Source organism: Lynx canadensis, chromosome D1, assembly GCF_007474595.2.
Source record: "Lynx canadensis isolate LIC74 chromosome D1, mLynCan4.pri.v2, whole genome shotgun sequence".
Classification (NCBI taxonomy): Eukaryota; Metazoa; Chordata; class Mammalia; order Carnivora; family Felidae; genus Lynx; species Lynx canadensis.
In genome coordinates this window covers 58046820-58074539 of record NC_044312.2, presented here as the reverse complement: position 1 = coordinate 58074539, position 27720 = coordinate 58046820, and the positions used below count along the sequence as shown (strand labels likewise).

The window sequence follows — 27720 nt, the reverse complement described above, 5'->3', positions numbered from 1 at the left end:
GTGAGATAGGAAGGAAGGGTTTATGACTGCCATTTTACAGGAAAGAAGATGGAGTCTGCCCTTTTCATTTTCCAGTGTCCTCAGGGAACAGTTACAAACCTCAGCCTCCTGCTGGCCCAGCAGTGCTCCTTTGGCACAGGTTCCAGGTTCTCTCTCTCTCTCTCTCTCTCTCTCTCTCGTCTCATATTTTCTAGAATCTCAATGGCTTCTGAAGGGCAGACACATTACACATATGGCTGATGATCCACAGTTAACCAAAGGCTGCAGTCACAGCTACGTTGCTTTGGCAGTGTCCCTCCAAATTCCTTAGCTGATTTCCAAGTACCGTGTGTCACTCCCGTCCCATGCTTGCAGTCCTTCTTGTCTACCGTTCATCATCTAATCAGATTTATTTTTTAAAGGACATAGTTTGCAAACTTCTGTTTTATCCACATGGATGTTTTGGCTTATTTTTTCTTGCCTAAATATTAGGCATCCAACTTAATGGGTCCCCCAAATTAATATAATTTATTTGCCATCTTGTCCGTGCAAAACAACTGTGTTCTTAAGACAAAGCACCGAAGACCAGAATCCTTCCTCCGCTTCTATTTCTTGACTTAGCAGCAAGTAAACAGTTCTGTAAACATGTGTGGGTTTGTGTGTGTATGGACCCACTGCTCTAGTAAAGTCTTAACTGGTTTTGTTCCAGTTTAAGTACCAAGCGGCCCTGCCTTATTCAGAATGGAGATTCCCGTAGCATCTGGACGTTCATCAAGGCCCGTTTCAACTGCTCGTAGGTCACGAACATCGCCACATTCCAGGCTCCCAAACGCAAAAAAGATGGTGTAAACCTGATGAGAGAAACAACCAAAACATCAGGTGGAGTGGACTAAGAGTCCCAAAGAGATTTCCAGTGCTCCCCCCATTCACAGTGTTAGTGCCAAAGGACCTAGGCTTCTCTTGTGAGCATTTTCTGAGATCTGTTTAGGCTTTTTCTTCTCTGCTGAAGGAATTTAGGCAGAAGTTGCAGTCAGGAAAGGAAAGGAAAGAAAACACATTTTGAGCCAGGTTCTGTGTTAGGCAGTTAATTCCTATAATTCTATAAGGTAGCTGTGATGGTTGCCAGGTTTCTTTTTCAAAAGAAACTGAGGCCCAGGGCAGTTAAGGAGCTCAACTAAAACCACCTGACTCCACCCTGCTGCTGGGTGTTTCTGGGATCATTTACAGACTGAGGGGCCATCCCTGAGGGGGTCCCACCAGGGCACCTAGAAGCTGGCTCACCACAGGGCGAAGACTGGGTGACACCAAATTTAGCCAATCTCCAGAGAGCCTGCCTGTCCTGTGTTAGTGCAGCTGGGAGACAGTCCCCACCTTAGCTGCGCAGACTCAGGGAGGAGCCTGTGACCTGGCCCTGCTCCCTCTTCAGCCTCTCTCTCTGCAGATCCTCTCCAGGTCTTCTCTCTCCTGCCAGCCTTGCTTCCGTGCCTTTGCTCGTGATGCTCCCTCTGTCTGGGAATGTCCCCTACTCTCTTCCTTGCCTGGCTGGTTGCTCTAGGCTCTGGAGGGCTTAGCTTGGGCACCACAACCTCATCCCAAGACCTCTCCAGAACCCTCAGCCTAGGCTCCACAGGGAGTATAGCACTGAGACAATGAATATGAACTCCAGAATCAGACCTGGGTTCAAATCCTAGCTCTTTCAGGTTCTAGCTTCATGACCTAGGACAAGTTACTGAATCTTCCTAAGCCTCAGTGTCCTCATCTGTAAAATAAGCAAAATAACAATATTGACCTCATAGGGTTGTTGTGAAGGATTCAGTGAGTTACTATACAGCACACGGTGCAGGGCCCAGTATCAGTAAATGCTCAATAAATGTCACCTATGTGTCTGCCGCTCTCTGAGGGAAGCACAGGGCCCAGCACACAGGAGATGCTCAGTAAATGTTTTCCAAGTGAAAGAATGAACTGAGACAGGTGGCTACCACTGATCGATTGTAATGATAGAAGCACTTACAGGGAAAGAACAATCTGCCAACTGAAATAGTTTTATTATGTCACTCCCAGGGTTGAGAACCTGATTGCATGTTTGGTCCAATCTATGGTTGGGCACCAGAAAACTGTCTGCTGAAGGCGTCAGTGGTAGGAGGTGGAAGGGGGGAGGTAGCATCTGATGATTTGGGTTAGAGCCACGGCTCTGACATTTTAAGTTTGTGATCATTACGATCTAGCATGGGGGATAATTGAAACTTACAAATCCTATAACACAAAGTAGGAGGTGGTAAATACCATAAAAAATGATATCAAGGAAGCATTGCTAAAGCTCACAGGGAGGAGGAAAAATTTGACCTGAGAGCGCTGGGGAGAAGGTGGCATTTGAACTAGTTCTGAAGCATGGCTAAGATTTAAGGCATTCCATTAAGAGGGAATGGTAAAAGCAAAGACACAGAGGCAAGACAATGTGAAGTGTGTTGGGCATTTTGGCCGCCATCAGTGGTGCTCCACAGTCATGACTGTGGGTTGGAGAAAAGTCAAGATCGCCAACCACCTCTCCCTCCTTCTCTCCTGCCCAGTAAGCACTCTGACCTATGCCTAGACTTCTTTTTCTCAGGCAGCCTTCCCTGACTCTCCAAATCAGATTTGGTCCACTTTTTTTTTTTTTTTTAAACTCCCATAGTTCTTTATATTTTTCCTTTGAGGCATTTACATCTGTGCTGTTCACCACCATGTCCCCAGGTGGACCCATGGCAGGCACATTATACATGGAAGGAGGGGAAGAAGGAAGGAGGGAAGGAAACAAGCCCGGGTTCTCTGGGAGGGGGTGCTGGAAGCAGGAAGGGGGAGGCTCACCCCTTATAGAAAGCTGTGGGGCCCTCATGGGCCACCATCTTCAGCATACAGTCCAAGGGGCTGCGGTATTGGCCTAGGGGTGAGTTCATGTACCGGGTCTTCACCACGTCCACTGGGGAGGCCACCACTGTGGCACAGAAGCCGGCTCCAAAGGCAGAGATGAAGTGGCAGGGCAAGTTGTCTGTAGCAGGAGAGGGCAGGGCAAATATCGAGCTGTGAGATGGCAGCACACTTGCTCTCTGTTCCATGTGCATCATCGTTTGTCCTTCACCAAACTGTGAACTCCTCGCGTGTAAGGATAGTGCTGTCTAAACCTCTCACAGTACTCGCAAAATAGAACAGGGCTGTCCCAGAGCTGGAAGGCTATGCAGCCCAATGACCTCATTAGAGGAAAATGAAGTCAGAGAAGGAGACTCTTACTTAAAGAGGTATGGTGGGAAGTGCTGGCTGAAAGCCAGGTCTTTGGCCTCCCCGCCCAGGGCTCTTTCCCACTTGTCACAATGATGGACCGGGCATTTTTTAAAAGATCTAATTGGCTCTATTAAACGATTCATGAATCGGGCAGCACCCCATCTAGCGAGTAGAGAGGCGCTCCTACATTGGGCATTTTTATCGGGCGCTGCTCCTCTCTCTGCTCCTTCTAACACCCAGGTGCCTCTGAGTAGTGCCCACTCTGTAATTCTAGGTTCCCTCCCTGCTGTGGGAGGGCAGCTGCCTGGAGCCCATGGCCTCACCAGTGAGCAGGTGATAGTCTAGCAGCTTCTCCTTGATGATGTCATAGGTCACCATCTCAGCACAGTTGACGATGGCGTTCCTTGTGATGTTGGGCAAAGTTCCTGTTAAGGAGGAGGTGAGGGCCGATGAGTGGAAAATAGGAGATGTGGGCTCCCTGGTTGCAAGGTCACAGGCCCCAGTTTGGGGAACAGAATGTTCCATTCCAGGGAGGAATGGAATGTTCCATTCCAGGGAGGCTCCACGGAGGAGCCTGCCTCAGTTGAGCAGATTCTACACTTTCCTCTCTGGAGTTAACAACTCTTAGATTATCTATATCCACCTCAGAGACAGAAAACAGAGAGGCCCTCTTATATTTGCTTGAGCCATATTTTGGAGAATAATCTGTAATACCTATCAAAATTAAAATGAGCTTCCCTGAGAGCTGGCTAAAGCCAGACAAGGAAGTCTTTCTTTGGAAGAGAGAGGCAAGGCTCTTGGAGCAGTGATGGAAGGTGGCCCTGGGGGGCCCCAGGAGAGCATCAAGGCCAAGCCACTGATATCATAGACGAGGGCTGGGTTCTGGGAAAGCACATAGCAAATAAGGCTGTGACCAGGTGTCCTGTCCTTAACCTTCACTGGGTCACTGTTCCTTCTGCAAAGATTAGTATGACCCCCAATCTACATGTGAGAGAGACTCCGGCATTTGTCAAAGTCACCACTTGGACACACGGGGAATCCTGAAGTCTTGTTCCTGAAGAAGCCCCCTCCACGCCGCACCTCCCTGTGCCTGACAACTCATAGCTGCCTCCTCCAGTGGCCTCTATTTCTTCTCCATGTCCTGTAGTCACCCCTGATAGGGCTTTGCTGGGGAAGTCCTTCCCTTCCATCTCCACACATCTAGAGCCCACTGAGCCTTGAGGCCCAGTTTAAGCATCACCTTCCATCACCACCCCTGGAGACTACATGGCCTCTCCTGCCTCTGGCCCCACACCTCTGTATGAACCTAGCACATCCTCCCCTGTGGAATGCTGTTCCTCGACATGGCTTATCTCTGTCTGTGAGAGCCACGAGGCTGTGGAAAGTGTCTTCTATTAATTTCTGTCTCCCTCACAGCAGCCTGTGCACGCTGAAAGGTTGACAAGTTGAACTGAATTTGGGGTACTGTGGCAGGGCAGTGAGACAGTTTTGGTTGGGTTGTTCTTTCAGAATCACTGGAATACACCATGCTTGGAGATCTCTCCTTGCCTAGTACTCTGCCCTAGCCCTAGGGTAGGGAATGCTCTGCCCAAGGCCCTCTGAGCCTGGAGTCCAGACCTACCTTTCCATAGGCCCCTGACCCCTTCCTCCCTGGCGATGGTCCTGTAGGCATCCATTGTCCCGCTGTACTTCCTGCTGCTCCCAGCCCCAAGGTGTATGCTGGCCTGAAATCGGACCTTCACCACGTCCGTGGGCTGGGCACATGATACCGCCATGGCTCCTGTGGTGCAGCCTGCCAAAATCCGGGTAGTGATGCTGGAGTCTGGAGAGAAGGAGAGAGAGTGGGCCGGTGTTCTGCCACCCAGCCCTTCTCTGGACTTGATGCTGTTCTCTGGGGAGCTGCCCCTGCCTGATGCCTGCCTCTTCTTCTAGGCCAGGCTTCTAGAGCTTTCCTGACAGTGGCTCGGCCTCCTCATGAGTGTCTGTTATCAGCCTCCCGCGCCCCAGCTCTGCCTCTGAGTCTGCACTGCCCTCATCTTTGACCCAGTAGCCTTGAGTATGCTTCTGCCCACCCCTTCGGTGTCTACAAGATACCAGACACTCACGGTCCGATCCTTTGGGGGTGTAGAACTGCTTGACAGAGTCATAGAGGCCGATGCGGATGGAGGCAAAGCTCATCTGGCGCTGCAGGCCAGCGACCAGCCCATTGTAGGGGCTGCGGGGGCCCTCGGTGCGCACCATGGTCAGGATGGTGCCCAGCACGCCACGGTACTGGGTTCTCCGGGCTGCCTGCGTCGCCTGGTTCTCCCCTTGGATCTGAGAAACATCCCGGCAGAGACATGAGCGGAGAGGGGGCAGATGGGGCTGGTTTTCTTTTTTTCTTTTTCTTTTTTCTTTTTTTTTTTTTAAAGTTTTTATTTATTTTTGAGACAGAGACAGACAGAGCATGAGCAGGGAAGGGGCAGAGAGAGAGGGAGACACAGAATCCGAAGCAGGCTCCAGGCTCTGAGCTGTCAGCACAGAGCCCGACGCGGGGCTCGAACTCACAGACCGCGAGATCATGACCTGAGCTGAAGTCGGATGCTCAACCGACTGAGCCACCCAGGCACCCTGATGGGGCTGGTTTTCAAGAACAAGCATGATTATACAGCCATCACATCCCCAGTAAAAATAACTGAGGCTCGTGTGGCAGTTTATAGCTCATAAGCTGTTATACACGGTGTGGTGCTCAACCCTCAGAGCACATGGAGGGCAGATTGTTTTTCCCACAAGTGGTTGACGGTTTGTCCAAGGTCACATGGTTACTTTTACTTCACACTTTATGGTTTACAGACTACTGTGAGGCCATGAAGGGTCCAAGGGATTAATTAAGATTTTTTTTGTCTTGGATGATGGTGATGGGGAAATGGTGAGGCAGGGTTGAAACAGTGGCGTAGTGAGTGGCCTGCTCAGGGTTCTGTGTAAGGAAGAGCATGCTGGCAGACATGAGGGGAGCTGGGGTGGAGAACTCAGCCCCTCCTTTGATCTGAGCAATGACCCTTGCCAAAAAGCACCTACCTGCAGGCGAACCTTGGCTGTGTCCAGTGGAAAGGTGAGGAGATCAGCAAAACAGGCCGCTGTGCCTGCCCCCAGGAACTTCACAGCTGTTGTGGGAGGTACGTCTGAAGGCTTTAGTCCAACCATGGTCCCAGAAGGTTCTGTCTGGTCCCTCCAGGGCCCAGTAGAGGTCCAAGGAGACAGGCCCCTTTGTAGCCCTGAGCTTTAGTGCAGGGAGGAGGCTGCAGGAGACAGGCCAGAGGAGGCAGATGGAACTTGGGCCATCTGCACCTGTCCCCAGGCTCCGTTCAGCACTGGCAGAGGTTTTAGCGAGAGAAAAACCTGGGCATTGCTATGCTTAGCTGTGTGGATTTGGCTTTTAAGAATCCGTTCATTCTTGCAATCCTCGCCTTCCTCCTCCTCCCTCCACTGACTGGGTGGATCTTCATCCTTTAGAGGAGGAAACTGAGGCTCAGGCAGGGACCAGACCTCATTCTGACTGCACGCCACACCCTGTTCTCCTTCCCTCACATCAGGCTGCCCCCTGGGAAGGACCTGCCCCCTGAAGTGTATGGAGAACCTGCCAAGTCTCCCCACTTCAGGTCTTTCTATCCCAAATCAACAAAATAAATGTGCCTCCTGGCTCACCTAAACTGCTAGTTAGCTTGGATGAAGGCTTTTTTATGCAAGGCTGCCTGAATATACTTTTATTATACTTAAACAAAATCCTTCCCAGCCTTCGATTCCTTCTCTGTCACTGCAGATGGTTAATCTATGACTAGAGGCGTTTCCTCCCAACACTGTGGGATTCCCAGGCTGATGTTCTGCGTGGAGGAGGGAGGGAAATGGGTCCTGGGCTCCTCTGCTGCTCTGCCTCTCCAGGGCTCCTAGGGAGATGGGGCTACATCCTGCTGCTAATGTTGGGGGGCAGTGGCCGCTGATCTGCCTGGCTCAGCACGTGCCCTTCCCCCAACCCCTGCCCCACACCCCCGAGGCCTTCCCTTCTCAGCTGAAGCAGACGAGCGCCTCAGACAGAGGAGGATCAGTCTTGGGCCAAGGGAACGTGCCTCATCTCCTGGTGTGTACTTGTCCTGGGCTGCCCATACTGCTGCTGGCTGACCAGGGGCACATTTATATCTGAAGGTCCTGGTTTAGCTGTGGTTACCTTGGGAGACTGTCATGGGCAGCCCTGCATTCTTATAACCTGGGCTTCTGTGCATCAAGCTTTTGGTGCGATGACATTTCTTAGCAGGTCACCCCACTGGCGCCCAACTCGCACATACACCTGGTGTGCTGGGATCCTGAACCCTTCTGCGTCCTCACCTCTGGAGCCAGGGCCAGTCCCATAGAGTCATGAGGTGGGCACAGTGTGCGTTGCCTTCCTATGGGCAATAGGAAAACTCTGATCCTGCGGTGAGGAAACCTGAGCTCCTGCCCTGTCTTCATGGCTTACTAAGGGTGGTGGGACCTTGGATATGTCATTTAACCTATGGGTAAATGAGAATAATATATTACCTGTTCATCAGTGATAAATTGGACGCCAAAAGATAGGGGTGACCACTCAGGTCTTCTTTCAGGACTGCTATCTGCAACTCTGGTTCTCCCTGTGCTGTGCCCTCCCCCTACATGGCACCTAAACTCTTGTGCTTGCTGCCACCTTTCCCTGGAAAAGCCTGTTCTTTTTTTTTTTTTTTTTAATTTTTTTAACGTTTATTTATTTTTGAGACAGAGAGAGATCGAGCATGAATGGGGGAGGGGCGGAGAGAGAGGGAGACACAGAATCGGAAGTAGGCTCCAGGCTCTGAGCTGTCAGCCCAGAGCCCGAGGCGGGGCTCGAACTCACAGACCGTGAGATCATGACCTGAGTTGAAGTCGGATGCTTAACCGACTGAGCCACCCAGGCACCCCTGGAAAAGCCTGTTCTTAAGAAGAAACAGATGTTCAATTTCATGCTAAGGTATAAGTGACTATCTTAATGATCAGGTATTTCTTGACTACTACAGTAGGCACTAGGGAAGGAAAGATATGGAATGGATCATGTTTGGCCCTTGCCCTCAAGGAGCTTGCAGATAGGTGTTGAATCATCCAGGGAGTTAAGGAGGTGGGATAGAGGAAGAAGGGCTGAGGTTGGAACTCACCAGCCAGCAGATCCCAGCCTGGTAGTCTGCGTCATAGTGTGGATGGACAACTGTTAAATCATGCCCGGAGGAAGAGGATGCGTTATTTTAATTTTCCAAGCATGAGGTTACATTTACAATTTTATTTTTATTTTTTAAACTTGATGTATGATTTACATAGGATGACTGTATGCATTTTAGTGGTCACTGAGCTGTAAAGGGAATCATGCATCGATTCTAAATGTTAGGCCCAAATGGCAGATGCAGGAGGAGGTTTTCTGGATGGGGACCTAACCTAGTGTCCAAGCATACAGAAGTCAGATCGTGTCAATTCCCTGTTTTAAAACTATCCAGTTCCCCTCCTTATTCAGAACAAAGTCCCATGTCCCTTGTGATGTACCTGGGCCAACAGGGAGCACTTCATGGGTATTGCCTAATGGGCTGGGTCTTCCTGGGGAGGCCTGTTTTCCCCAGGCCTGGGGGTTGGTTTGGGGGGGGAGGTGGGGAGGCTGAAGTGTCCAGAAACTCCTTTGCCCCCGCTGCCTCTAGTCACACACCTTCTTGTTGATTAACTCATTAACTGCAATGGTTTCCCCTCTAGATAGGGATCCCCAAAGGCAGGGATGGGGTATGGTATACTTATCCTGCTTCTCTGTGTAGCCTGGTACAGGGATGGCCCACGGCTAGAGGGTCCCAGGGAGGACCAGCTGACCAAGGAACCCTACTTGCTGAAGTGGAGAAATGGGAAATCAGAGAAGCCCACAGTGTTCTTCGGTGGAGGGTCTTGAATGCCAGGGCTGTACTGAATCTAGCAGAGAATGGGGAGTGGTTGGTGGCTGTCAAGTAGAGGAATGACACCATCAGACCTGTGTTCATAGCATGCTGGTGCAAATGTTAAGGCTGGACCAGAACGAGAGATCGGAGACACAGAGCAGTGAGGAGGTTGTTGGAATGATGCAGCAAGAGATGTTGGAGCCTCAATTCAGGCAAGAGCAGTGGCCACGGGTGAAGCTGGAGCCTACTCTAGAGGCAGTCCTGAGCCACTCATGAGAGGCAGAATGGACAGGCATGGACACAAGTCAAAAGCCATACCTTGATGGGAGGGCTCTAGAACTTTCATTGGTCAAGTTGTGGTGGAGAGGGAAGCCACCATGGTAGACTCGGGTAGGGGCTGCTCTGAGGTCACTGCTCTCCAGCCTCCTTCCCCCTTTACTCCAGCCTCCTAAATTGATACGTGAGGAAACCTAGCAGCCAACAGAACTTTGCCACTGACAAAGGTGAAGTTGAGAGCAGAATCTTCTCTCGGTGTCTTTGTGGGGGCACTTGAGGGATGGGATGTTCCAGCTGCACAGCCTACCATAGCAGTGCGCTGTTAATGTCTGCTCAGTGCTTCTTGCATGAGGCACAGTGCTCAGGGCTTTATAGGTATTGACTAACTCAGTCCCTTTATAAGGCTATAAGGTAGTTGTCACAATTATTCCCACTTCATAAACAAGGGACCTCAGCTGCTGAAGGCTTCAGCTAGTCATAAGACTGAAGGGATGGGGCTGGGATTGGAGCCCAGGTCTGTCTGACACCTGTGCCCGTTCCACTGTCCAGAGCCCTAGGCTTCAGGGAGAGCTCAGGATCCCCGGAGCTGCTTGTTTACAGGGTGGATTCTCAGAGGCCTTTCACACCAGAGATCCTGATTCAGATCTGGGCTGGGCCCTGGGGATCTGTTTTCCACGGCAGCTCTGAAGCAGGGGTCAGAGGACCCCATTCTGAGATGCCCTGCCTGATCTCACCCTCCTGGCAAAGTCTCCATATCATCCCCGCTGAAGAAGCCACCCGAGAAGAGGTCCCTGGGCTCTGTAACCTCCCACTATGCGACTTGGGTCAGGCCTCAGGCCAGAGGTGCCCCCATCATCTCTACTCAGGACAGGGGTCCCAGGATGCTTATGGGGAGAGGACTTAATGCTCTGGAGGAAGTCTGGGGATTCTGGGCCAGACTAAGGAGAAAGCCACTTCTTATCTATGGGGATTTGCAAAATCACAGAGGAGGCAGCCAGCAGAAAAAGGGGGGGAGTGAGTGACACAGGGGTTGGGGTTGAGCCTCAGCCCTGCTACGGTGCCCTCATTGCAGTTACCCCCTCTTGACAAGGTGGGGCGTAAGGAAATCTACCGGGTCTGTAGTGATCCAGGCTAGCGATCCCCGATAGCTCCCGGCTGCTCTCTGTAAGCTGCTGTGAAAGGCAGAACGGTGGTGGTGGAGGAAGGGGTCTTACCTGTGAGTCCAGCCAGGGGAGGGGAAGCACAGGGCCTCCTTAAGACTCCTTAGCGCTCCATCCCAGGAGGCGGCAGCAGGGACCTCGTTGCCCCCTTGCCATTCACTGTTGTCTCTGCTGCCTCTGTCTTGGCACCTATCTTTATACACTCCAGCTGACCTGAAACCTTACCCTAGAGAAACTAGTTGACAGCCTGATCACTTGACAAGACTTGGCTGGCCAGTGAGTGGAGGGCGGTGAGGGGAAAGGTCAGAGTTCCAGATCTGGTTTAGTTCCTCTGACTCGAGGTTCTTAAAAACAGCTCTTTCCAGCTGCTGAGAGAGCTACCTCAGGTAACAAAGGGTATATATGGGGATAGGGGTTGGACCTGTCACCCCTGAGAATTCAAAGGTCACGGCCACTCACGATAGGCTGGGCAGGGTTCTCCTGGACCTCCCAACATTAACAATGATAGTAATGGTCATTTCTTGGTGCCTACTATGTGCTAGATACTTTGCATATGTTATTTCTATTTTTTACAATCCTATGAGGTAGGTACTAATAGGATTCTAAGTTTTTTTTTTTTTAATAACAGCTTTACTGAGATATAGTTCACATCCCATTCAATACATCTATTTAAAGGGTACAATTCAATGGTTTTTAGTGTTCAGTTGTGCAACCATCATCACAATTTTAGAATATTTTCACCAATCTCCCCTTACTCCCCCCCAAATCCCTGGCTACATCAGCAGTCACTCCCCTTTTCCCTTTCCACCTAGCCCCAGGCAATTGCTAATCTACTTTCTGTCTGTAGATTTCTGAATCTTCCATATAAATAAAACCATACAATATGTGGCCTTTTGTGACTGGCTTTTTCTTTTTTTTTTTTTTTTTTTTTTAATTTTTTTTTTTCAACGTTTATTTTTTTTGGGACAGAGAGAGACAGAGCATGAACGGGGGAGGGGCAGAGAGAGAGGGAGACACAGAATCAGAAACAGGCTCCAGGCTCTGAGCCATCAGCCCAGAGCCTGACGCGGGGCTCGAACTCACGGACCGGGAGATCGTGACCTGGCTGAAGTCGGACGCTTAACCGACTGCGCCACCCAGGCGCCCCTGTGACTGGCTTTTTCAGTTAGCATAATACTTTCAAGGTGCATCTGCTGTTAGAGCATGTATCAGTACTTCATTTCTTTTGATTGCTGAGGATCCTAACATTTATAATGCTTATTTTACAGAGAAGAGAACTGGGTCTCAGGGAGACACAAGGACTTACCCAGGTCATACCGCTAGTATGTGGCAGGGTCCAATTAAATTATAATAACATCATATTCTGGGCCTATCTGCCGTGACCATTACCGTCTCTGACGTGACACTTGAAGGCTTCAGCATGGACACTGCTGAAGGGAGCCAAAGGGAGCTGGGGAAGGTGTGTGAAGCACAGCAGGGAGGGTCCCCAGCAGCTCCTACCATAGGCTCCATCGGTAGGCACTGAGGGGGAGGGTGGGGCCCATCTGAACCTGGGACCCAGGTGGCATAGGAAAGAGGAGGGTAGGGGGACAGGAGAGGAGAAGGGGAGGAGGTTGGGAAGGGAGTTAACTAGGTGGGGCAGAGGCCATTTCTGGACTTGGGCACAGAGTCATGGCCACAGGGCAAGTGGTCACAAGTCCAGACAGTCAAGTGCAGAGCCAGGGCTGTGTCCTCTTCCTTGGACCAGGCCCTGCCCCTCACATCAGCAGCACAGGCACTTGTGTTATTTCTTTTCTTTTTTTTTTTAAAAAAAATTTTTTTTAATGTTTATTCTTGAGAGAGACAGAGACAGAATGTGAGTGGGTTGGGGCAGAGAGAGAGGGAGGCACAGAATCCGAAGCAGGCTCCAGGGCTCTGAGCTGTCAGCACAGAGCCTGATGCGGGGCTCGAACCCACGAGCTGTGAGATCATGACCTGAGCCGAAGTTGGATGCTTAACCAACTGAGCCACCCAGGTGCCCCAGCACTTGTATTATTTCTAACACAGGGAAGGGGCTGCTAGGACTGCTGAGGTTGGGATCAAGAAGCAGGTTTTGGGCTCCAGCTGGAAATGCTGACCTGAAGGTGGTGGGTGAATTGCAGTGGGTATATGGGGAGGGATAAACAGTAGGAGCTCAAAGAGGCTGTGGACCCTGGTACCCAGAGGGAGGACTCAGCTTACACTGGCTTGGGAGGCTTCTTTAAAAAAAAAAATTTTTTTTTTAAATGTTTCTTTATTTTTGACACACAGAGTGTGAGTGGGGGAGGGGCAGAGAGAGGAAGACACAGAATCCAAAGCAGGCTCCAGGCTCTGAGCTGTCAGCACAGAGCCCAGCGCAGGGCTCGAACTCATGAACCATGAGATCATGACCTGAGCGAAAGCTGGAGGCCTAGCTGACTGAGCCACCCAGGTGCCCCTGGTCTGGGAGGCTTCTTGAGGACAGGGCCAGGTGTGTCTGCTTTGGCTCCCTGTCCCCAGAATCCAATAGGCGCTCAAGTTCCAAGGTTGGCTGCAATGGGCTGGGATCATCCAGCATCTGGTGATCAGAAACACCCATTTTCAGGGCTCTGCAGAGGCAGTAAGTGCCTGATGGGAAGCAAGGGGGACTGTAGCTATTGTCAGATATGTACCTCATTCCCTTAACCCACGCTGCATGGCCTGCAAGGCTTTTCACCTCTGAGTTGTCACCAGGAAAGAGATCCAACTTTCAGGGAGAAGATACTGGTAAATAACACACTTTTTGTAAGTCGAGGTGGTGGTTTTCAGACCGTTGGGGTGCCTTTGTCATTGGGGGCTGCCCTGAGACTGGGTAGGAGGAGCTGCCTGGGTGGGAGCACCCTGTGTCCTCCTGTGGCCTTATCCTAACTTGACCCCTATCAGGTTATTTACAGGAGCTGCAGCAGGATTTGGAAGGAATGAATATTCTTCACCTGAGGCTTAACCCCTCAGGCCTGAGCCCGACTACCCCTCTGTAGGTTCTGTGTGGCCTCAAGGGTGGTGGAGCATCCCCTTCCCCTTTCCTTGAAAGCTCCCACTGTTGACCTGAGAGGAGGCACTGGGGAGGGGGTGAGTGGCGGGCCGAAGGCTGGGGGACGAGATGAACAAATGAAGGGCACCAGCTTGGTCTGAGGGCACTTCCCTGATGAGGGGGCACCCTGTGCCGCCTCGGGGTTCCTGCATTACCCTGTGCCCCCTAGGGCACGTCCTGCCTGTCTCAGAGTTGGTGTGCTTGCCCATCTGCTGGTTTGCTCCAGGACAGTGGGGGAGGAGTGGGAGGAGCTGACATTTTCTCAGCTTCCACTAAGTGCCAAGTGCGGGTGAAGCACTTTCACAAATGTCATCTCGTTTAATCTTCACAACAACCCTCTGAAGCATTATTATCTGTGTTTTACAGCTGAGGCAACAGTCTCAGATGGGAGGACAGTCAAGCCAGAGGGGACCTGTCAGGGAAGTGGCAGGGTCAGACCGGCTTCTTCTCTATCCCTAGCGGTCTGTGGCCCTAAGTTCTCTCTCTGGGCTCATCTGCAGACTCAACTCTTCTAGGAAGCCTTCCTTGGTTGCTCTAGCCCACATGGTCTTTCTCCATGAATTCCCCCAATTCAGAGCACTCACTGGCTATACCCTGTGTGCAGAAGCCTTGTGACATCTCTGAAAATGTTTTGTGTGGTGATTCATTCCTAGCTACATAAAGACGCAAATGACTTCAGTGAGTTTCAGTTTCTAAAATGGGAATCATGGTATGTAGGTTATAGAGTTGTTTTGAGGACTAAGTGAAATACACTGTGCTTGGGAGAGCGGGGCCTCCATTTTAGTTCTCTTCCAACCTTTTCTCCCGGTCACCACTCTGCATATCTTTGCCCCTTTCTTATCTTCCCCACAGGCCCCGTCTACAGTAGCTGCTCAAACGTTTAGAGTCTGACAATCTTAAGCCAGAGCTACCCATCCTAGAGAGGTCAAGGATTCTGAGACCTATTCCAGCAGACCGCTCCACTTTGCTGATAGATTTGAGGCAAAAGGTGTCATCCTAATCTGGACCAATCTGACCTTTGGGGAAGGGAAGTTCAGAAGTCTCATGGTGACCCGGGCCCCCAGTTCCAGGTGAGCTGAAAGGACTATGGTTTTCAAGCTTTCCTCTGGCCGTTAGAGCACAAATGGATTCCTAATACCCCAGTCCAGTGGCCAACCCAGAAGACAGCTGTGTACAAAATACAAATACCAATATGATTTTATTCAAACACAGGTAGGAATAATGACCTTCAGAGCTGGGTAAAAACAATAAGTTAAAAGCATGGTTAGAATTTAAGATAATCAGATTAAAAAGTCTAAAGGAGGTGATTCTCCTCTCCTTTTCTATTGATTAGTTTAACACAGCATAAAATAATTTATAGCTATAAAATATGCTTATTCCTAAGCAAGTCAAATGGAGGCGGCCCTAGGATTTCCTTGGCTATGCATGATGCACACAATCTTCACTCCCTCCTCTACCTTGTTCTAACTTTAAGGCAAAAGTGGCCCATGGTATTCAGGCAGAAGGTTGCCTCAGGTCAGCAGCAGGCTACCAAGGACATTGGAAAGAGTTTCTCAGCCAAAAGATGCCTGCTCAGGTCCCTTGGTCAAAAGATGGATGATTCCACTTGGGCACTGGAGTCCGTTTTGTTCCTAGCCTTTGCCTCACTATAGAAGGAAGAAGCTGAAATCCTGGCAGGTGGACACTGGGCTGGTTTGGGACGTTCCTCCAGTCTGTGCTGGATGGGTCTCCAGGCACCCATGGGCGAGGCTGGTGATGGTTTCAGGGGTCTCACAGCCCTGAAGGAAGCAGACCTCGTGCCTCATGCAAGCCGGACAAGGCCGAGGGCAGGTGGACAGGTGGGTCCTTCCCTCGGTCTCTCAGGTTGCATTAGTCTTTCTGGGAGTATTGGGAAGAAAATATCCGTGCGATCCTGCGAGTTTCTTCTTCAGGCAGGTTGGGAGGCAGCGAGTTAGGTCTGGGACGAGCAGGCCTTCCAGACAAGGGTCTGCTGGAGGCCTCACTCTTGTCCTGGAGAGGAAGAAGTCAGCTAGGTTAGCATTGAGGATATGGCACCTCCAAGAAATGACTTTGATTACTGTCATCTTTTGGTCCTTTGGCTAATATTGACATAGAGCTGACTGGTTTACAAAGTCCTTCACGTACTTGATCTTGTTTAACCCTCACCTCTACCCTGTAGGTGGGTACATCATTCGCAGGCCACAGAGAGGAAACTATAGTTCAGGCTAAATAAACTCAAGGTCGCATAGTTTGGAGTAGCAGAGCCAAGATGTGAACCCTAGCTCAGACTCTTTCTGTGCCTCTGGAGGAGTATCCTCCGGGACAGGTTTAAAGCCTCGTCCCTTCTCTTGCTGAATGAATCTAGGTAAGTCATTTGTCTTCTGAGTTGTAATTGTTCCACATGTGACCTGGGAATATATTTAACTGCCAGGGGGAAGATGTTGGTGAATAATACACTCTCTGTATGGCCACTGGGAGTTCCTAGAACTGCCAGGTGACTGACATAGGGCATACCCATGGCCCTGCTACCAAACTTTTCCTGCCTTGGGCTGACAGGGTATCACTAATTCCTCTTTAAGGTCTTAGTGTACATTTGGGTTATGCCATTGTGGTCTTCTGGATGCCTTTATAACTTACTCTTTTGCTCATTCAACACCCCCCCCCCCTTTATTTTTGGTGCCAGGTTCCTGCCCTGAAGGAGCTCAAAGCTGTACAGAAAAGTCACCCCAGGTAGCTGGCTGACAGCAAGGTCCCAGGGAAGAGGTGGAAGCCTAGTAGGGGAAGAGAGAGTGCTGAAAGGAGATGGGAGTTGTCACCACAGGCAAACTTGGCTGACTTCACAGCATGTAGCCTGCCCTGGAATTCTAAATGCTAACCTCTAAAGGAGTGTATACAACCTGAGCAAACCCTCAGCACTGACAGCCCACAGGTAGGGTTAACTGAGAACCAAGAACAAAGCAGTGCTAGGGGCTGGGCATGCCCAGTAGAGTGGAGAAGATACAGCTCCCTGTCTTCTAGGCAGACCTAGACTAAAAGGGAAAAAAGGAAACCCACCCTTTGCTCACATTTGTAGTTCTTTCTTCTAAACTATGAGAGGTACCCATACCCCATAATGCCTCGGGCCATGGTAGGCCAGTTGCCCAGTGCTCCTGCAAGACATGGACTGGGTCTGATGCTTGCGACTCCAACTGGGCCAGGTCCAAGACAGGAGCGTGGTTAACTGCTAGACCAGTGAATGGGTGGGACCAAGCCTTGGTGACCAGAGGTTTAAATTGCATGGGGAGGAGACTGCCTCTTGCAGCAAACATCTTATTCACTCATTCTAGAACCAGTGGTTGTTGGCCTACCATGTGCCAGGCCCTTGGTTAAGTCAAATCCTCTCAGGGGCTCAGCAGCACTTTAAGTCTGCATATTCCCCTCTTTACTCCCAAGATGCATGCCTGTTATTTCATGAGCTATTTAGGATTTAGAGGTGACACTAAATCCCATTCCAGTCCCCAGGGCTACACTGCAGATGGATCTTCTGGGTCACCAGCTGTATCTTACTTTCCATTTCTTTCTCTGCTGCAGTGAAAGGGGACTAGGGAGATGTTTGTTCTGTAAGCCAGATGGGAAAACAGGCCTAAGAGCATGGTCCCCTGTCTCTTGTGTCCTCATCTGCCAGGAGAGAAGCATTCTGTTTTGGAGAGGCTCTAATGGGTCTAGTTCTCCATCTCTGGATGGGCCAAGTACCTCAGTTCATGAGATGAACATCAAAAGACCTTTGTTGGTGACTCAGCAAACCTTTCAGGAGCCTAAGATCCATTCAACCTGATCACCTTTTAAGGACAATAGGTACCCCCGGTTCCTGTCCCCACAGGGCTGCTCAGGCTAGAGGAGAGACAGACGCCAATATATCTAACAATCAGAGATGAAGCTTAGAACTGGGGAGCATAGAGAAAGGGGCAATCCATAACAGCCAGGATGGACAGGGGAGGCTTCACACAGAGGTGATACCTGAAATGGGCAGAGTTTCAGCAGAGCTGGGGGGTGGGGTGAGGTCATTCCACTGGAAGAATAGCACAGCATGAGCACAGGCCTGCACCTGCTGGCTGGGCCAACAACTGCCCTGGAGCTGAACTGTGTGTGGCTGGTTCAGCCAACTACCCAGCACCCACACCTGGACCCAGCAACCTAGGGGGCCCTTATCTGTATGGCCCAGGCCCAGGGACAGGGCTTGGCTCTGTGTACTGGGCAGGGCAGGGGTGTGGAAAGACAGAGAACACACACTCAGCAGCATTTGGCTTTTGTTGACCTCAGTAGGGTCTAAAAAACATCTTGACTAGGAGTAAAGGTTCTTTCATCAGAGCTGTTACCCCAAACACACAACTTGGAAAGGACTGGGCAGAGATGAAGTTGCTTGAAGTAGGGCTACCCCTACACGTACTGTCCCTCTGAAATACTCCCATGTTCCTGCTGGAGCCCTGCGTGCCCAGGTGCCCACAAAAGAACAGGGCCCCAGGCTCAATACAGCTGCCTGCCTTGCTCAACTTTCACCCTCTTGCTGGCTGCCTTCCTCTAGGTTAGGACGAGGACTTTCTTGGGGCTAGAAGAGTAGCAGATTCAGCAGCTGTAGCCAGGAACAGGGGGGAATATGGGACAAGACACATAGACCAGGGGCCTAGCCCTGTGGGGCAAGTCCAAAATTTGACCACCTAGCCCACTGCAGCGTGACTGGGCTCCATGATCTGAGTTCACCCTCCGCTCCTGCATAGCCTATGATTTGCAGGAGTCTCAGGTTTCCTAGGGAGGCAGGAGGAGTCTGCATGGAAGCAGGATCATCAGACTGAGGGGCTGTAAGGGCCTTGAAGTCTGGACAGTGGGTGTTCTGTATGGGGTAAAGTCTGTGGAAGGGTACTTTCAAGAAGAGGGACCTGAAACAACATGAAGGTGGAATTTGAAAAAAGAAGACGAGAAAGGGTCTCCCAGGTAGAGGCTGGCTTAAGCAGAGATATGAAGAAATAACTGCTAGGAAAATAGTGGGGGTGGATTTGGCTGAGTGCAGGTATGGAGAGAAGACAAACCCAGAGAAAGGGGCTGATGCTTGCTGGGGGAAGTTCTTGAATATCTGGAGAGGAACTGACCTTATTTCTCTTAACCTTCCCAGTGAACAGGGATGTAGGCATGGGGTGGGGGGTGATTACTGTCCTAAGCTGAAGGACAGAACTGGCTTTTACTGTGGTCTGGGTGTCAAGCATAGCAGCAGGGCAGGGGCTCCCAGACTGCCCCCATCAAATCCACCCAGTTCTCTCATTAAATTCTCCCACTTTTAAATATGGGGACCTGTTGTTTTCCGGGCATCTGGACACCCAGGCCATGAACATGAATAGGCCTCTGTAGCCTATTATTTCAGTCAGATGTGTTTGTCTCATGGTTATAGGTAGAAACCTGCTGGGATGAAAATAAAGCATCATGTACAGAGTAAGGAGTAACAGTGGCAGGAAAATCTGGGGCTTCCTCAAATCAAGAGGCTAACTCTGTCCTGGGGAGTTGGTTTCTCCTCCTGGCTCTACCACTTCTTAGCCAAGTGGCTTTGGGCAAGTCACTTTCTCTCTGGGCCTTGGCTTCCTCATCTGAAAATGGATCAACATGAGCAGATAATGTAAGAGGAGGTGCTCTGTAACCCAGGAACTTCTCCCAGCCTGTGGGTCCCTCTTTGGCCAGGTCCCTGTGATACAGTGTCTTCTCCAAAAGCTCCTCAGGAAGGGCCAGCCCTCTTCTTTGGTCTGAAATGTGGTCTGATCCAAACTGCTGTGTTCTGGGTTGTCTTCACTCCAGTCCCCCGATGGACGCCCTTGAATAGAGCACCTGCTCCCAGGAAGGTGGTAGGTGCATGTGTCCCCACTCACCCCTGCTTCAGGGTGTTCCTGGGACTTTCTCAGAGAAGAGGCTGTGGGGTGGAGCGGAATGAACACTGGTCTGTGGCCAAGCCCAACTGTCCACTTGCCTGATGCCAAGACACAGTCTTTCTTGGTCTCAGTATCTTCATTTCCAGATGGAGCTAAGAACCGTTTGGCCTTCTTACCTCAGGTCTACTGTGAAGCTGAAATGCAATTCAGATGTGACCAAGGCTCTGGCCGGGGACAACTCTTGCTAAGCTGGAGCTAAAGCTGACACCTGCTACAGAGAGCAAAATGAGGCCTTGCTCTTCTCAGACCTCACTCCGGGTAGAGTAGAAGTAAGGTCCTGTACCTTCCTAAGGCATGCCCAGTGCTAGGCCAGGCCTGGCTTAGCTCTCCCCTCTCTATTGCCCCCTGCCCAATGAACCTCTGGGGCTGGCATCTGGGCTGAAGGTTTGTTCTTTTCCAGAGGAGTTCCCTTAAGTGACATAAACACTGATTTAGGAGCTGGAAGCAACATTTTTGGAAGAGCTGAAAGCTGAAGGTAAACAGCTCCCTGATTCCGGCTGGCTAGGTGGGCTTGCCAACGGATTGCTGCCTCAGAGACAAGTGAGGGCTCAGTACAGCTGCCTGCCTTGCTCAACTTTCACCCCCTTGGCTGGGTGCCTTCCCTTGGAGTGGCTCCCAGGGTCTTCTCTGAAGGCTAGGACTAGGACTTCCTTAGGCTAAAAGAGAGTAGCAGATTCAGCAGCCGCAACTAGGAGCAGGGGGGAAGTGAGGACAGGACAGAGACCAGGGGCCTATCCCTGAGAGGCGAATCCTAAATTTGATCACCCAGCCCAAATGCAGTGTGGCTGGGCTCCACGCTTTGAGCTCCATTCCTCACCACCCCCTGGTCCCTCCCTATTCTTCCTCTGAGAAGCCTTCCCTGACAACAGGCCTATTCCACAGGGACTAGAGCCACACTCTCTCACCCTGGGCCTCAGTCCTCACACCCTCCCCCCCCCATACAGAATGAAGAGGCCTGACTAAATCAAGACTTCTCAACCCTCTGAAGCCACACCCTGCCAGTGAGAGGGCTCAAAAGTCCAGACTCCCGAGAGGGAAGGGTTAAAGTGACACTCCTGGAAGAGGTCCTGGTGCCTCCCAGACTCTGGCCTCAGAGTAGCTCAGGCAACTTGAGCCCAGCACCCGCCCAAGAGTCCTGTGGGCCCTTTCCCTCACTGTGCTTGCCAAGCTGCATTCTGGGCCAGGGTGGGCACCAGCCAATTCTGGCTGTTTCCCCTGACTTCTGTACACCCTTGGCTAGGGAGCTCATCTCCTCCTGAAAGCTTTGTGTGGCCTTTATCAGAAACCCTTGGACCTTTAGGACTCTTCTTGGCACCCTGCAGAGGGCTAGGGACTCAGTGGCTCCAAGAAATGAGGCAATATGTCAGGGCCTCCTGCCCTAAGAGGGACATCTCAGCCATCAGGCCCAGACCACAGGCTGAGGTGAGAGGACACTGGGCTCAGGAAGTTCCCTTGGGCCCCTGCTGATGTGATCTGATGATTTTGTAGAGGCTGGGTTTCTCAACCAGGATTGTACATCTCCTAGATGCCTCCTGGCTCGAGGAAGGGAAATTCCTTGGGCTTCTGTGAGAAAAGCAGCGGACTTAAAAGGCTTCAGATTCACAGACCAGCGGGGCAGAGACTTCCGAGGCTAGGGATCTGTCACCCTCCGGTGGGAGTGGTGTGTCATCCTGGGCCTCTAACTCAGGGTCTGAACTGAGCACAGTCAACTGCTACAGCCCTGAAAACTGTTCTCCGTATTTCAGGGGTGCTCTGTGGGGCCTAACTTCCCAGCTTCCAGTTCTTGGTCCTAAGCTTTTGATCACACCCTCATCTCTTAGTATTTCATCCTACCGGTTCCCCCCAAAGTGGAACAACGTAAGAGGGAAGACGTTTCAATAATAATGATGATACAAATAACAATAACTAATACTCATATAGTTCTCTCTTATGTGCCACGAATAACTGTACTTTACATCTCTTACTCAGTTAATCCTACACAAAACAAATCCTAGGAGGCAAGTCTCTTATGCCCATTTTTTAAAAAAGTGTACTTATTTATTTTGAGAGAGAGAGAACACACACGTGAGTGAGTGGAGGGGGAGAGAGAGAGAGAGAGAGAGAGAGGGAGAATCTGAAGCAGGCACTGTGCTGTCATGCAGAGCCCGACATGGGCTTGACCGCAAGAATCTCATGAACTGTGAGATCGTGACCTGAGCCAAAACCAAGAGTCGGACACAACCAACTGAGCCACCCAGGTGCCCCTTATTCAGATAAAGGAACCAAAGCACAGAAAAGTTAGATAGCTTGCCCCAGGAGGTTCCACAGCTAATAAGTGGCTGAAGTTTAAACTTAGGCTTCCTAGATTCATAGGCCACCCTTCTCGCCACTGTACAAAACTGCCTGGTAGGAGAGAAGAGAGAAATACAGTCACAAATTAAGTCTGTGTTGCCTCTGGAGAGACCATGCCCAAGATTCCTCAGAAACCCAGCAGCCGAGTCAGGGCAAGAAACCAGGTTTGCTGACTCTCAGCTCCCCAGCTGGCCAAGCACTTTGATCCCTAGTGATGTCTAAAATGCTGTGGGATCTGGCTGAATGGAGGTGAGAACGCTAGGGTGGGGGGCAGTAGACAACTCAAGGCTCTCAAGGGTACACTTGTGCCTGGCTTTGCCTCTGACTTCCTGCCTCCTACATTCACTCCTCAGGAACAACACTCCTCAGGAAGAGCACCTGACCCCATGCCTGTGGCTAATCCAAGGGCTCATTGGGGTACCTGGGTGGCTCAGTTGGTTAAGCATTGGACTTTGGCTCAGGTCATGATCTCACAGTTTGTGAGTTCGAACCCCATTACACTGACAGCATGGAGCCTGTGAAGATCCTCTGTTTCCCTCTCTTTCTGCCCCTCCCCAACTCTGTCTCTGAAAAATAAAAAAGCATTAAAAAAAAAAAAATCTGAGGGCTCATTCATGATGTGTGTAGAGCCTGGACTTTAGACAGCAAGACCAAGAACAAGACAGGGCCCATCTCATGGTAAGGAACTGCCATGTAGGCAGGCAGAGACCAAGGCTCAGGTGACAGGTTGCTTTTGCTCTTTGCATCTGATTCCTATCCTACCCTATTCTGGTCCAGTCCAATCTTTCGCTACCTCTGACCTCCTCCCTAGCATATACTGCTTGTACCTCCAGGTTGCCAAATCTGTTGATTCTCTGAGAGGTTTCTTTTCCCCAGATCCACAGCTTGTAAAGCCTTTCCTTCATCTCTGCTGAATTCTACTCAAGCCACTCCTGTGGCTGTCTTCCTTTCCCTATATTCATTCTTTTTGTTTTGTTTTATTTAAGTGTTACTGTAGGCTAATATCATTTAGAAAGTGAGTGGTTTGGAGGCCACTAGGAACTGTCAGCTCTCTGAAGGCAAAGCCTGTAGTACCAGGTCCTGTTCTTTAAGCATGACGGGCACTTGATGGAGTTGGTGGACTGAGATATAAAGCTGGCTCCCCTGGGGAACTATGAGGTCCTGAGGGAAGGGGCCTTCCGTCTTCTCCTGCACCGAACTCAGGACTATGGCTTTTTAATTTGCCGGAAGATGTATATTTCAAGTTTGAGGCCCAAACTACCTTCCTACACTCTGGTCTCCATGTCCTCAGGCCCAATTCTGGCTCTCCTAGTCACCAATAAGAAGTTACTAGAGGGTTCCAAGCAGAGAAGTCACATGATTTATTCATCATCTTAAAAGGTTAACAGATGCTGTATGGGGAGTGGGTTGCCAGAGGCAAGAGCAGAAGCAGACAGGCAAGTGAGGAGACTCCTGCAATAATCTAGACAAGAGGTAATGGTGGTTTAGATCAGGGTGGAAATGGCTGGAGTCGTGACAAATACAGTAAAACCTTGGATTGCGAGTAACTTGTTCTGAGAACGTTCCACAAGATAAGCAAAGCTTTCTAGTAAATTTTAACTTGATAAATGAGCAATGTCTTGCAATACAAGTAGCACATGACGCCGAACATCACATCACAACTGAGCCAATGGTTCTGTGTCTCTCCTCCCTCTCTCGCTGTGGGATTGTGGGTGATCCATGCTCAGATGCTTGGTCTCAGGCCGCAGTGTTTGGCAGAAATCAGTGATTTTTCAGAATGTTGGAAGGTGCCCACAACTGGCACTAGTGTATTTTTTGTCACTTCAAAGCACCCATGGACCGTCCTTTGCTTTTCCATACAAGAGTAACCTTAGGAATGCTTTGCTTCATTCTAGGTCAGGGGTCTGCAGAGAGAGACCCTTTCCTCTGCTGCCTTATTGCCAGTTACATTAAATACAATATATGACAAGTTTATTAATACTGTACTATAGTCAACATCCATGTGAGCATGTACAGTGGCCCCCATGCAGAAAAAGGCTGGAAAGAAAGGCAGTAAGAAGGAGATGATTATGGTGGAGTGTAAGTAAAGGAAATCATCAAGAAGTACAAATGAGTTACACGAGTGGCCGAAATTGCAAGATTTTATAAGAAGTCTATGTCTGCATCTCGTCTGCAGAGGAGGAGAAAAAGGCGGAGGAATCCCTCACTTCACATGAGATTAGGGAGATGTGTAAAATGTGGAAAAACAGTGCAAAATTTTGTAGAAAAGAAAGAACCTGAACAAGGCTGTAGCAGTGTGAGTGATGAATCTGTTTAACGACAATGCAATGTCACATTGCCTCCTCAAAAGGAGACAAAAGCAAATGTCATTGGATAAGTTCCTGTTGCCCAAAAAGAAAAATATTCCACTGAGCCAATAGATAGCAGTGATTCTGTTAGTGATAGTGAAAGTTGTCCTACACAATAACCCTCCTCTCTTGTCTCCCTCACACCAACCATGAAGTTTTCAACAGTAAGTGCAGGTTAATTTATTTTTCTTTATATTTTGTATTTTCTTTGTATTTTGTATTATGTTACAATACTGAAATCATTTTTATATGAATATTTTTGGGTTGTGGAACAAATCATCTGAGTTTTGATTATTTATGGGGAAATACACTTTGATATACAAGTGCTTTGATTACAAGCTTGTTTTCAGAATGAATTATGCTTGCAAACCAAGGTTTTACTGTAGTTAGATTTGGATATATTTTAAAGACAGAGCTGCCAGAATTTCTTGGTGGACTGCAAACAGAGGCACTGGAGGTGATTCCAAGGGTTGTGGCCTGAACAACTGAACTAGAAGCATAGAGTAGCTGCTTAACTGAGATGGGGAAGGCTGAGGAACAGATCTGAGGAATAAAATCTGAAGTGAGTGTTCATTCGAGTATCTCAGATATCCAAATGGAGTTGCTGAGTAGGCAGTTGGACATATGAGTCTAGAGTTTACAAGAGAAATGCGAGCTAAGATAACCATCAGCAGTTGTCAGCAAACAGAGGGGACTTGAAGCTTTGAGATCAGATGGGGTCATCTAGAAAGCAAATGCAAAGACTGAAGTATAAAGACTATGTCCTGGGTGACTCCTATATTACCAAGTAGGGGAAGTAAGGGAGAACGAGTAAAGGTAGCTGAGCAGAAGCAGCCATGAGGGAGGTGGAGAACCAAGAGGAACTGATGCCTTAGAAACAAGTGAAGAAAGTGTTTAAAGGAGAGAGATCAATTATGTTACATGCCGCTGAGGTCAAATAAATTGGGCACTCAGATTTGATAAGTGGTTTAAGAATATGGGTTTTTCAATAAATAAAGTTTTTGTGGCAACCTTGAAGAGTCCCTCTCCCTTCCAGTGGCGTGAAAGAGTGGATATGACTGAGACTAGTCAGAAAGAGTCATGAGGAAGATGACTGAGACTAGATAATGGGATGGTGAGAAGCGAGTAGATACAAAAGGTGGTAGAATTAACAGACCCTGGTAGCAGATTGGCTCTCGGTCAGGTCACGGGGGATAAAGGAGCAAGAGGATGGGAAGATGATATCTATGCTTCTGGCAGAAGTAGCCACATGATAGTAGTTGGGTTTACAGAGATAAGGAATGCAGATGGCACAGTGGGGGAAGCAAAGGAAGGTGACAAGTTCAAGTCTGGGACATAGTGAACTGTCTGAGGTACATCAAGGAAAAGATGGCCAGGATACAGTTGGATCCATGTGCGTCTGTAGCATGGAAAAGAAGTCTAGACTGAAAATAAGGATCTGAGAGTCGTCAAACTGTAAATAATAACTGAAGTATTTGGGAGTGGTTGAGATTTTCCCAAAGAAACATCTACAAGAGCAAAGGACATAAACCTGGGGAAAACAGGATGTAAAATACTGCTGTCTCATCTTCTACCTCCTTCCTCCCCTTTAAGGAAGTTGATAAAACTAGTTTGCCCACAAGCAGTTAAGCAAACAGAATCAGAAGTGACTTTACAGTAAAAAACAAAAAACAAAACAACAAAAAAAGTAACTTTACATAAATACCAAGAAGCTGTCCCAGTGAAGAGGTACTTTATCTGGAGAGGTAAGAGAAAGCAGAGGCAGCAGAACCTGATTCACAAGTAATATGAAACTGCCACTGGTTGACTGTGTAGCAGTCCTCCCATCTTCCTCCCCTCCTGGAAGAGGTGACAACCGGAGATGAAGCAGTCATGACTAGGAGAGCTAAGGGCTGGCCTCTATACCCTCTCTGTGTGGCACGTGGCATTCTACAACTTCCCTGTTAGGCCTGATAATCCCATCTGACAAATGAGGAAACAACTCAGAAAGATCAGAAGACTTGACTGACTAATGTCACACAGAGACCTAGATCGACTATACTGTTGGGGAAGGAGCAGGAAAAAAACCTGTTTCACGGATGCTGGAAGTGGAGACTGTCTGGGAGGTTCCTGGGCTCTGGGGCATCATTTCAACTTAGAGTGAAGGATTAGGCCTTCCCTTAGATGGTGAGGCCAGAGCAGCTGAGCCAGCACTTACAAGCTCTTTCCTTTTGCAGGGATGAGTTGTGTGCCTGGCCCTACAGCAGGTTAGCTATAGCACAGCAGTCCTAGGACACTCCTTAGGAAGAGCCCAGCAGCCTCTCAAAATGCTTCTCTTCAATCTTCAGGGCCAAGGCCAGCCTTAGGAGGAGGCAGAATAGATGAAATTCCCAAATGAGGGTACAGGACAAGGCTCCTGCCCTCCCTTCCCCGACTCTCACTTTGCTGACAGGGCCTGAGACATTACAGAGAACAGAAGATAAGAAAATAGAAGCTTTCATCAAATGGGAAACCTTACCGCCAAACTTCTAATCCTACTTGCTTTAGCACCCATCTTCTCGACCTTCTCCATCTTCCTCCATGCTACAGGGTGAGTTTTCTTTTTCCTCTCAAAAGGCTACCTCCACATGTGCTCTGGATCCCATGCCCCCTCTGACTCAGGGACCATCTTTTCTATTTTCTCTCCCTCTCCTGCACCTTCTCCTTCTCCTTTTCTCTATTGGATCATTGCATTAGCATAAAGAAAGCTGTAGCCATTCCCATATGAAATAAAACAAAACCTTGTATCTTTATCGCCTATGCTATTCCAGCCACTATTCTATTTCCCCGCTCCACATTCACAGGCAGATTTATGGCAGGAGCTTGTGTCTCCATTTTTCACCATTCAATCACTCTTAAAATTTTAGTTACATACAAATTTGTGATTTCACTGTGTAACATAACAAACTATGTAACATATGTAAATTATAAAGCAGAATAAAAATGAACATCTGTGAACCCACAACCCAACCCAACTGTGAAAATAAAGGAAACCTCACTTAAAATGGAGTCACTTGTAAGAAGCAGACCTAGCATTCCTCAACAGTAATCTTACTTTACATACCCCAGCAGGAAAAAGGAAGAATTCTCCTGGCCCAGCAACAACTCAGCCAAGGAGAACTCAGCTGAAAAGCCCCTCCCAGCTTCCTCCTCTCTCTTTATAAAAGCAAGCCCCTCTCTGTTTTGCACATGTGCCAATGGTTTACCATAGTTTGCTTGTTCCCAAAGTGCAATACCTCTACTATTCCAGAATAAACTCATTCAGCCGGTAAAATAACTGGCTCTTTTGTTTTTGAAGATCAATAGAACCAAACCTAAGTACTAAAACATTGCTAATACTGCTGAATAGACCTATGTGTTCTTTCTCCCCTATCCTCCACAACTATGAACACTGTAGTCAAACTGTTGAAA

The 27720-nt window shown here is 49.3% G+C and overlaps 2 protein-coding genes across 6 annotated transcripts in view; both read right to left on the bottom strand.

Moving 5' to 3' along the window:
• Positions 1-171: 171 nt before the first annotated feature.
• On the bottom strand, positions 172-11119 carry UCP3 (uncoupling protein 3). 5 transcript variants are annotated; one of them, XM_030331156.1, is made up of 8 exons: positions 10652-11119; positions 6613-6720; positions 6292-6512; positions 5340-5550; positions 4856-5056; positions 3558-3659; positions 2824-3004; positions 172-830 (listed from the first exon to the last, which is right to left on the bottom strand). In XM_030331156.1, exons 3-8 carry the CDS (start codon positions 6415-6417, stop codon positions 716-718), a joined length of 936 nt encoding a protein of 311 aa, XP_030187016.1. In that variant the 5' UTR covers positions 6418-6512; positions 6613-6720; positions 10652-11119; the 3' UTR covers positions 172-715. The 5 variants fall into 5 exon arrangements, with proteins under 5 accessions (XP_030187016.1, XP_032451001.1, XP_030187015.1 ...); XM_032595110.1 differs by lacking the exon at positions 10652-11119 and adding an exon at positions 8409-8672; XM_030331155.1 differs by lacking the exon at positions 6613-6720.
• Positions 11120-14843: 3724 nt separating this feature from the next.
• Positions 14844-27720, bottom strand: part of C2CD3 (C2 domain containing 3 centriole elongation regulator) — a 147454-nt gene continuing 134577 nt past the window's right edge. The window contains 1 exon segment of the mRNA XM_030331170.1: positions 14844-15674. Coding sequence (XP_030187030.1) covers positions 15534-15674 — 141 coding nt within the window. The 3' untranslated portion in view covers positions 14844-15533.